Source organism: Blennius ocellaris (assembly GCF_963422515.1).
Source record: "Blennius ocellaris genome assembly, chromosome: 10".
Taxonomy (NCBI): domain Eukaryota; kingdom Metazoa; phylum Chordata; class Actinopteri; order Blenniiformes; family Blenniidae; genus Blennius; species Blennius ocellaris.
In genome coordinates, this window is record NC_137659.1 from 10,185,624 (window position 1) to 10,197,717 (window position 12,094).

Genomic DNA, 12,094 nt, shown 5'->3' on the forward strand with positions numbered 1-12,094 from the left:
TCCTAACTTGCCAATAACGACCATGTCAACATTGTACAATTTCATGATTACTGTTAAGTTACTGCCTCACTATTGTACAACTCCTGAGCTAATGTAATACCGTCACCCTTCAGTTTCTTCATTTTATTAACCCACAATTTTGGTGGTGTTATCTCTCGTTGCCATTAAGAATGCTCCTCGTGACTAAATATAACAAATATTTGAATTCCATTAGTTGAGAAGTCTAAAGAAAAGTGCTAAAAACACAAACAGCATATCAGTATTTGGGAGAATTGAGCTTTTGATAAAATAGCTAAATGTGTGATTTGATTATAACATGGACACATAATAATAAATTGACAAAACGTACTATGGTCTTTGTATGTGCTGCTATAGACGAATTGAATTACTTTGAAGCAATGTGTTGGTAATGAGGATGTTTGATTACATATTCAAGTTAGATGGGAACATAAGGATGGAGGTTGCATGCAGAAGGATATTACAATGGTTTGGCCACGTTATAAAAAATCCGGGAAGTCTTCCACACACACAGAGACGTAGTCGAGTAAGAGCCATACAAGCGTGAGGAAGACCAAAGACATGTGGTGGAGAACGGTCCAGTTATCAAGGTGCCCCACCAGTCAAAGGACTACAGGAAACACACGACATGTACCTTACCAGTAACAAGACAGATTGTTTTCACACACTAAATGTTGTTTGAACACGCTGACCTCTGGCAGCTGCTCCCCCCTCTCCAGGACGTCCTGCAGGTGGCGCCCCCTTTCGCTATGAGACTGCAGCTCATTACACAGCAGGTCGCCCAGGGTGACGCGACGCAGGCCGAACTTCTCCTCTATCCGCTCACATTGGACCGCCTTCCCCGAGCCGGGACCACCTGAGGAAAATCACACAGACACAAGCAGAACATGAGTTTATATCCACACAGATGGGCAACCACTGTGAAGAGAGGGAGAGGTGATGAGGAACAAAGTGTGGGCGGCTCTGTATACGTGCAAGTATCCGAGGGGAAAGAACCTGTGTGGGAGCAGAGTTGAAGAGGGAGGAGAGAGAACAGATACCAGGTGGGTGGGTGAACTGTGTGTGCCAGCATTCACAGGTCTGATTCATTTCCAGGGGCCCGGAGCCCCGTTATCACCGGGTAATTAGCTTTCTGCCTCCTCGAGCTGAGGGTGCTCACACACACACACACACACACACACACACACACACACACACACACACACACACACACACACACACACACACACACACACACACACACACACACACACACACACACACACACACACACACACGCACACACACACACACAAGCACCCACCCAGCTACATGGCACTTAGTATTTGTCAGTTTGTGTTCACTCTTTTCCTACAGATTGATGATCAATGTCCCAGTCAAAGATAGAAATTAATGAAGAATAAATGACATGAAACAGAATTTGCAGGCTCCGCTGGACAAGCTTTGATTTGTTTCCTTTTTTTTTTTTAATGTTGATCAGAGAGGAAAATATTTCTCGGGCTGAAATTCCAACATTAATTTTGTTTAGGTAGCATTAAAAACGGCGCAGAGATGCACACTGCATACAAAATCACATCTCCATTGGACAAAAATCTAATCTGTGACACTTGTTCATTTTCTGTCAGTGAGACTTCCCAAAAAATAAAAGCCTGGATTAAGTATGAAAGTATTTTCAAGTGTGTCAGTATAGAATAAATAGTTTAGGTTACCAATAAATACCACTATGCTGACAAAGTGTAAACATTACCTCCACATTGGAATGTTGCACGTTTCATCTTCACTACTGGCATTAATCCAATGTTTCAAATCCCCTAATATATGTTTATCATCGGTTTACTACCAAACTGCTCCAATTCGGTCATACACCAAAGCTACTGAGATTAAATTGAAGAAAATGCATTTTCTTTCATGACATGCAGCACAAGCCCAAAATATAGAGGCAAACTTAATTTAATTTCCACGTGTCTTTTTGTGACACACTCAATCCTAATTTTCTTTTCTCATTATAGGTGGAGTGCTTTTTCTGAAGTGGTAAAACAAACAAGTGAAGTCTTTTCACCATGAAACATTTGAAGCAACTGAAAATCCACTTAAGTTTAATCTAATAGTTATACGATCTCGTTCCAGTAAAAACCGAAGCATACAAGAAATTAATGACCTCTGTATTTGTAAACAAACCACACTTGTAAAATTGGGCTTGTAATTCCATTTGTGTTGATATATCTTGTTCTGAAGCGAGGATATTGAGGCGGTGTGCGCTGGCCTGCTGCACCATGATGCTCACAGGTGATATTGCAGGTATGACGTGGCCATGAAGCTCTGTGCAGCGGTGATTCATCAAACGCAGCCCTGAGCCCGGTAATAAAACTAAGGACGTGCTTCATATTCATCAACATTCCCCTCAACTCCGAGTCTCGAGGTGTTCCACTGTCAATCAAAAAACAAACATTTCCATTTCCTCAGGGTGCGCAGACAGACACAAGCCGTGCTCAGCTCGGCTGGGGATGACTGTGAAGCCAGAAAAGTGGGGTTGAAGTCATAGATCTACTCATTGCTACATGCAGCATACTCAACTAACTGGATTTTTAAATATTGTTCTGCCGTCCCTAAAGTGCTGTACAGCCCCCTCAACGCCCACTCACTGCAAGAAACCTCCTCCACAAGATGAAATAATGACCCAGAAAGACCAAAGAAGCTTGTTAGAAGATCGCCTAGTTAGCTGGGTTAATGGGAAACCTGCTGTATAAAGCGTCTCTGTGGGTAAGGTTTGTTTTCTCTTTTGAATTTTAGATTTACTGGAGCTTATAGCCATACATTTAGACAGAATAAAGTGTCTATGTGCTGGTTTCTGAGCTGCTTTCATATACGTTTGACAAATGCATTTACCATTGAGGATAAATATGGGAAAAAAAAAAACATTTTCAGTAAAATGTTATTTAATTCTGCGTTGGTCCGAATATAAAATTTCATGATATAAGATGACACGTTTTTAGACATACTTCGCAGAGAAAAAAAATGCAATCTCTCCCAAGGTGGAGTCCCAGGAGAGCAGAGGCATAACCCTGAAACCCTGATCCGTTATATGGCTTGTGCAACTTCCCATTTTTTCATTATGCACCTGTTGAGAGCACAAGTGACCTTGTTAACTCTGATGGACACCTTTTATTTCAATGTGTGAGGTAATGCCAGCTTTTCTTTTTTTCTTTTAACAAAACATTCACAAATCTGAAGAGGTTACTTAGATTTATTTTCCTTTCACAGAGTTTCACCCGGCACAAAAAAAACCCCCTGAAACCTTGACACGGCTCCATCAATTCCATTAACATACAAACGAGATTGTTATTCCATACATGTACTGGGAATCTGTACCTAATGGATTTAATGATCATTTTAACATAGGTCTTCAAAGTGTAGGAGAGTGAGACCCCGATATATCAATACACCGAGAAGCTCACCATTACATGCTTCTACTTAAGTGCTCTACTTTCATTATAATATCACTGTACCATAAAGTTAAGTTTATATAACCTTCACCGGAAGCCAACATTCCTGAACTTTTTGTGCATTGTTTTGAAACAAAAATCTAAGTGGAAAGAGAAACTGCAGGTATGGGGGTTGCAGCGTCGCTTCGGTAGATGTTTGAACTTTCCAGTTTTTTGCCTGAGGCTCATGTGGATACAAGTTTTGAAAAGCCTGTGTGAACAGCATGCACAGAGTCAATATGACAGTTGGAATAAATTAAAAGTTAATGATGCAATGACGAAGTCTTAGGATAAATATATCCATATATAGGAAAAAAAAAACAACCTCTCAGTAATTCAATTCATGCATCTCGCTCTGCTGCTCTGCTCTGCTTGGCAGGTAATACATTTATGAAAAATCTAAATGAGTCTGAGTGACAAATGGGCTGCAGAGGAGAAGAGCCACTCGCCTCACTAATTGAGATGCCTCGTGATGATCATCGGCAGTTATGAGTGCACCCATAAAAGCAGATCAAAAACCGAAAGAAAAACAAGTCCACATACACTGCTTTATTTTAACCATCTTACTAAATGAGATGAGGAAATGAATTCCCATTCATATGAAATAAACCTGATTGATTGTACAAATGCAGCTTTTAGGCTCCATAGAGTTGATGGGATGGTGTAGTCCAAGAAATAAAGAAAGGAGACATAACAATAACGCCATGTCTGGACTTTTGTTTCTATGACAACAATATCTGAAAAAGCATATGGCCACTCGTGCTCCAGACAGCTGCAGCATGACTGTAGCGCCATGGGAGGGAAACTTGGCCTTTGTTTGATTGACATCAATACCTTCTGAAAATGCATGCAAATTTATGAATGTTCTTGTGGTGTTGTTTTTTTTAAAATACAAAATGAGCTATATTACTGCTGACAGTGGTGATGACCTTGGTTCCATAGAAGAAACCTGTTTTAATTCTGGGCTCTCCTCTGTGTGCAGTTTGTAGGTTTTCCTTACAATCCAAAGCAATGTTCGATTACCTGGTGAATTTAATGTGCCTGCAGGTGTTGGACGCTGTGTGTCTGTGTGTATTTTCTGCCTCATTACTAGATTTCTGAGATGCTAAATGATTAGTGCAGTAACCCCCTGAGCAGTAATTACAATGTAATAAATAAAACATCTACACCGGCTCGACCATAGTGGCTGCTGCTTGTTAAAGGCATCTTTTAATAACATAAATAAAAAAAAAAAAAGAGTGTATAATTGCCATTATTGCCTTGGGCACCTGCAGCAGGTTTTCCCTGATATATTTAAATCTCAGTCTGATCTCTACGGTGCAATGGTAATTATCTGCAGAAAGGAAGAGCAGAAATGAGGGAGGCAGTAGAGAGGGAGTGCGGTCGGATGACAAGAGAAGACAGAAACAGCACGCGAGACTCACATTAGCATTTCCCTCAGGCCTCGTCGCTGCCTTCTACTCGAACACTATAACTTTTCGTGCAGTTTTATAAAGTCACCCCATTAAATGTAATAACATTTCTGACTCCCAACTTTTAATTAAAGCAGTTTGCAGAACTTGAGTACATATGTACTCTGTCAATTCTAAAATGAACTGCACAATTTCACTTCAGCAGTCTTAAAATTAGTTCTAATTTTCTCCTGCATTCATACACACACACTCGAGAATGAGCAGTACAAGTGCCTGGAAGACACTTCTGGAGGTCACTCCAGGTCTGAGGGGGGCTTATCTTCAACATATTCCTTCTACAACAAACCTAAGTTCAAGCTTTGCAGTAAATCTGGTACTAAGCTACTCATCCGCTTCATTATTGAGCATCTCAAACCTTCAAGGTTTCAGATGCTAGATTCCGTCTAACCTTCAACTTTTGTATGCTATTCATTGTCTTGGGGGGGGGGGGCAAACAATTTAAAAGGAATTACTGGCAGAGAATAGCCGAGACAACAAGCGTGCCCTCAGAAACCTAAACGTAACATCCACACAAATTCTGAAGCACAAGATAACCCATTAAAGCCAAAATCCGTAACAATTTCTGTACCAATTTAATGTTGTCATAAAATATCACAGCTTGTTAAAATAAGCATCGTGGTCAAACTCTTACTATACAGTGAAAAATGTACAAAGGAGAAACATCCAGCTTGAAGTGACAGTTGTTCCATTTGGTATTTTCTCTCCAATTATCTCCTGTTTAGGAAAAAAAAAAAACAAACTCTTGGCTTTGCTCAGCATCTGTTTCTAAATGGTATGAGGTCTAACTTTCCATGAAAACCCTTTTAAACACTGAGTACTGGCTTTAGTGTGACCACACACACACACACACACACACACACACACACACTCACACACACACACACACACACACACACACACACACACACACACACACACACACACACACACACACACACACACACACACACACACACACACATTGGTTAATGACCTTATTATTGGTGTTTAACACAGTAGCAATTGTGTGGGTTAATAGAGACTCCGTCCGCCCCACATCTCTTATTAACCTTCATTCCTTCAATTAGCTGAGTGAGCTGCGCCGCCTGACCGCACCTTCACAGAATACTAATTGCTCTCCAAAACAAATCCCAAAAAATCTAACCGGGAGACCGTAAACGACACTGAGCAAGAGCAGCGAGGCATAGAGATTCATCTGATGACTGCAGTCGTGTTGCTGTGACAAATTGATTTAAGAAGCTGTTGAAAAGAAATCATGATGACACTTCAATTGTTGACAATAAAGACAGAAGTGAATAAATTCAGGGTCCACACAGACAAACAAGACTTTTTGGAAATGTTCGGGCTCAGTCGGGAATAGATGGCGGAAATGCTGCTACCGTACATGCGCACCACGACCATAGTAAATTCTTCTTCTTCAGATGCACAATGCTTCTGGAGTAGCATGACATCATCATCACGTTGCCATGTTAACATGAAACTTTTCTGAAATGAAAACCAAAAACCGTACCTTCTCATATGAAACATCATGTAGAAGATCAAGCTCAGCTTGATTGTGAATTTTCTGCTTTTGTCAGTTACTATTTGATCTGCCTCACTGTATTTCACCGTTTCAGCGTCACAACAAAGTAATGTTACTCAAAAACATCCTTGTTCCAGGTTGGTGACATGATTTTAATCATAAGCGGTACACATAGATTAAGATTGCACATTGAAGCATGAAATCCTCTAGACAACAGGAAAATATCCCCAAACCACAGAACAGTATAATCACATGCAAATCAGTTGAAAGTGGAAGAGACGCTGCAGAGGAGCCCGGGATGATTCCGAAAAATGTAACCTGCACGAAATCTTGAGCAGGTGATTTCCTTCTGATGTATATAAATAGCCTGAACAGCAGGGCGACTGGCAAACCTCCCTTAAAATGATCACAAAAGTGAACCGCCAACTCCCTCAAGCTTTTCTGGATAATTCTGAGGTTTGGTGTCATTTTTATAGTAGCTGCACAGTGTTGGTCTGTATCTGTTTTTGTTAATGAAGTGATTAAACGAGCAAACAATCTCACGAAATATAAAAAAATGTAAGACAATTCGTCATCAGTCCATACAAATGTTGGGTTCTCTTGATTTTGCTGGCGTGTATGGCTTATTGTTCTCAACACACGCTTGTGCGGTTTCATTACAAAAACAAGCAACAGCGCCCTCCCGTCGCTTGGTATATTAACTACATCATTGTCAATGCGTCTGCTGCTGTAGTGTAAATGCAGGACTTTTTTTTTTGTTAACGCCAGTGAACGGCCCAAATGGACTGTGTCTCTTTGTGTGTGTTGCTCTGTTACGTACCCATCATGAAGATGACCTTTGGTTTCTTCTGTTCCGTACAAAAACCTGTCGGACAGAAGAAAATCACATTTTTAAAAATGCTGTAGCCCAACATGTGTCTGGTCTTGTATCGCTGTGACGACTCTGATAATCCCATTATGACCCACAACCAGCAAACACCTCCCCTTGAAAATAAATCCCAAAAACCATGTCGTAATTCGTGTGACTACTAAGGGAAAGGCAGATGGATGAATTTCCTCTTTTGAACTCACAAATTCACTTCAGTTTGTCAAATTGCAAGTGTGGAAAGAATATTGCGTTCAAACACAATAGAAGCTGAGAGAAAAGTTACAATATTCATCCAGCAGATTTGCCTTCATCAATATGGACTATAAGAGGGTATTTGAAAAAAATAAATGCAAAAATAAAATAAAAAACACCCTCTGCTCATTTAATAATGTACAACACTCAACTATCCAAAACAAGCACAGTAGGAAAAAAAATAGCTGATGATTGATTAGCTTTTCATCAACAATTAATTATCCACCAACAACAAAAGGAACTTTCAATACAGGATGTATTGATGTGTTTCCCTGCATCAGTCTCACTGCTAATTCGTAGTATAAATGAGGAAATGGCACCTGGTCGCCAACGGTTCTGAGCCTGTTTTGCTTGTTCTGTTCTTTTTTCCTGCTCAGTGTTTCCAGGAACAAACCTCTTGAGGACAGGAAGTCTTTTCAACAGCAGCAAACTGCTTACATGCTACAAAAGCTGTGTCCTTTTTGTCCAATACCATGTATGTTTGTGCTCAAAGCTTTCGACCAGATACTGGTTCAGCTTGAGAAAATAAAGGAATTAAATCAAAATTTGATTTAGCTTCACATAAACATTGAGCATGCAGGGCTTTAGATTTATTGCAATTTTGAGTCTAACTATATTGGAAACATACATATTGTGAAATTAGTAGCAGCTGTTAAAGAGACGAGTCAGAAGAAAGTCGTGAACAGAACAAAATGTTATGGAGGGTTTATAAACGAATCCACATGTTGATTTGTCTCAACGAGGCGGTGCGTTCAGTTTTGCCAGCCTCCATCAGAGCGAATAGCCGTGTGATTTGTCCTTGTCTCAGTCCTCTGCTGCCTCGCGGCTGTTTCAGCACAGCGACAGCTCACTGATGAGATAAACATCAGTTCTAATTGGCGGCAGTGAATCAACAGACGAGCCCTCCTCTACATTAAACAATCAATACACACACACACACACACACACACACACACACACACACACACACACACACACACACACACACACACACACACACACACACACACACACACACACACACACACACACACACGCAGGAAGAGGCTCATTCAGATGACTAGTGAAATATAAGCTACAGGACACTTTTGGAGCAGGTTGTGTGTTTGTGATGAAATGCTGAATGGAGCCGATTGACTTTATGAAAAAAGAAAAGTTTTTTAAATGTTTTTTTCTCAAAGGTACATAGACCTCCAATATTCATTGACTCACTTTCTGTGTTTCCTTCAGCGTACCCGACGTCTTCCTCCTCTTCACCCTGAGGAAACAGAGATTCAGAAATCAGCTGGACTATGTCCATATAATGTTTATATTTTCATTAGTGATGACACACACACACACACACACACACACACACACACACACACACACACACACACACACACACACACACACACACACACACACACACACACACACACACACACACACACACACACACACACGCACACACACACACACACACACACAGTTGTAACTGATTCTTTTACAAGAAATTCACAAAATCTTCCTTGTCAGTTTGAAAACAGCTGTTTTATTAGTAGATCGAATCACCAACAATGAAATGATTGCATTACTGTGAAAAACTCAATTCACAAAAAATATTATAATAATAATGCTTAATTTAACTCCAAAGATGCAGACCTTTTTTATATTCATCAAAATGTATTCATAATCACAATAATAGAGTAGAATTGCAATTCCAAAGGCTGTAATCAGCTGCTTGTCTAATTTATCACATTTCAAGCTTTGTAGAAGATTTTAATTGTCGTCTCCTGGATTTAGCATCCAACCAGCTGCTGGAGCACTGACGTGTTTTAGGTATGTTTATGAAAATAAAGTCAGAACCGGGTTGGACACAAGATAAAAACATTCTGGGAGTAAAAGAACCCGTTTGTGCATGAGTGATGGAATCCTGTTTGATTTGGAATAGAAACACAGAAAGCTTTTGTCATCAGTATTTGGCTAAAGGACAGGAGAGGCTTTAGAAATGGCACATATGTTCATGTCCATTTACTATGTTTGTGTTGTTTTGGTGAGCATGAGCCCAATACTCATAATATTATACGCTAAACCTTGTAAAACCATCTTAATTCCCTGAGTAGATATACTCGTAGTACTTATAAAATATATTTTTGTTGAGATTTTAATTCACCCCACATGTGAAGCCCCACATCAGCAGTCTTTACGCTGAGTGTCCGCAGTGTTGATCCCCTCTGTGGACATTAAAAGTCAACTAAGCTGTTTTTGCATTTCACAGAGTAATTAGCAGGATGAAGGGTCAAACAGGGATCAGGTCAGCTGAGTGACAAAAACAACAGGTCAGAAAACATGTCAAGCATCATCGGCAGACCGAGGAAACACAACCGCGGCTGACTCTTGACCTCGCGCCGCGCCGACTGAAGCCAACCTGATATAAAAAAAAACAAAACAAAAAAAAAATGCTCCCCTGTTTGGGTCAGTGCGAAGTGTGGGTGCCATCGGAGCGCGCGGGGAGTAAAGCGAAGCGGTGTGAACTAAATGCCGTCAATGTGGGGGAGTGCTGGGTGTCAACGACAAGCCAGCTTGGCAATGTGGGTACACCAACTGGTCTGATGAGTCAGAGAGAGAGAAACACATGCACAGCACGCCTCACTTCCACGTGACGGAGCAGAGATATGTATATAAACACACGCACGCATGCAGAGACGACTCATCGCTGGGAAGTTGATATTGCATGTTTTTCATTAGCGATAACATGTCACGCAGATACATAATCACAAACACACACACTCCTCCGCAAACATGCAAAGGCAGCACTTCCAGTGTTTCATCATGAAGCCAACTTTGCAAGGCTGTAATGCCCATTAAGTTACACACTCCACGTTGTCTCTGGGATCTGAAATCGTATTGAAAGCTCTCAGAGCAGAGGATTAATCAGTTATGATAAGCTCCACATTATTTCAGTTCCGTCTTGAACTCAGTCTGCAGCTCATTTACAAGGTGAGCAGATGAGCAGGATTGATACATAAGAGACTTCACATAAATCCACATCTTCATTCAATGTGGGATAACTACACAAAAAAAATTCAACAATTAGCTAAATTGGCTTTGATTACAATGGAAGAAGTTTTTGTCTTAAAGGTTAAGCATTATTGTAATCAATCAAAAAGTAAATGAATGAATAAAACCCACCACTCTGTGGCCAAAAGTGTGAATGTTGCGTGTTTCATCTTCAAATCACTGGCGCCTCCAATCGCCTCTATCATCAGGCTGCTCCAATTCAGCCTCAAATATAAACTACTGAGATCATATTGAACAATGTGTACTTTTTCATGGAATTGAACACTAGTCCAAAACAAAGGAAGCCTAACTTAAACACAACAGCAATATCATATATTTCACATGTACCAAAGTATTATTTTTTTTTGAAACGCTGAATTCCAAATTTCTCCCAATGTAGGTCGAGCAGCTTGCAAGGCAGCCGTCACCATTGACGTGTGAATGTGCGCATTAATGGTGCAAAGTGCTTTACATTTGCCGAAGAGGTGAAAATGCATTTTAGAATTCCTTTCAGCATATAACATTAAGAGCAACTCAAATGCCACATGAATAAGTTCCCATTTGCGTAGCCGAGAATGAGTTCGGGTTTACAGTTAGGTGAAGTTTTTCCAGTGAAAATGTGAACTTACAAGATATTAAAATCCTGTTTGATTAAAAAACAAAAAAAACAAAACTGTCTAAATCAGGCGTGTTAAAATACATTTTAGCTCAGGGGTCACATGCAGCCCAATTTCACCTGGAGTGGGCTGGACTGGTAAAATAGTGCCCAAATAATCTTGAATGTCTGAATTTAGACTTTAAAGTTTGTCTTTGCTGTGTCCTGCTTCTATAACAGGATGATTTGGTGGCTTCTGATGTTCCTGCTTCATTGATGAATGCCGCAACAAGCTAAACCACTATTTACTGTTTATTGTAAACTTTGTCTTCATCAAGAGGCTTTATGCATTCGTGACCATCGCTCGTCTCTGGACATGTACACATAACCTTTCACGTGTATTGGGTTTGGCATCTTGCCTTTATTTGACATGAAGAACAAAGCCCTGCTGTCACACAGTGTTAACCTGACACAGCAGATGGTTCGATACACAGAACCATCTGAGAACTCGTCCTCACAAGCCCCACTGGGGATTTTCACTCTGAGCTCATTTCTGACCATTTAAATTCAATCAGTGGTTTGAACATTACGTACCAAAAATTTGGACTTAATATTTATTCCCGAACCGATGAGCACTTCCTAAGATATTGTTGAGAATGTTAAAAATCAGACCATTTGATGTAGAGTTCCACCTCCAGAGTGGCTAAATCATCCTACAATATCCAATGAAGCAGTGTTTTGATTTTGGAAGCACTTGCACAAGATGCTCCTCAATTTTCATTTCAGTCAGACGATGCCCTCACATTAGTGTCTCCCAGTGAGTCACCCGTGTGATCAAATCAA

General features: G+C 40.4%; 1 protein-coding gene across 1 annotated transcript in view; it reads right to left on the reverse strand.

The window, feature by feature from the left end:
• ak5 (adenylate kinase 5) overlaps nucleotides 1–12,094 on the reverse strand; it is a 78,911-nt gene that overhangs the window by 15,089 nt on the left and 51,728 nt on the right. Inside the window, exons 9-11 of the mRNA XM_080503153.1 lie at nucleotides 8,827–8,872; nucleotides 7,315–7,359; nucleotides 711–874 (exon numbers count right to left, since the gene is read on the reverse strand). Coding sequence (XP_080359279.1) covers nucleotides 711–874; nucleotides 7,315–7,359; nucleotides 8,827–8,872 — 255 coding nt within the window. The remainder of the gene's footprint in view (nucleotides 1–710; nucleotides 875–7,314; nucleotides 7,360–8,826; nucleotides 8,873–12,094) is intronic.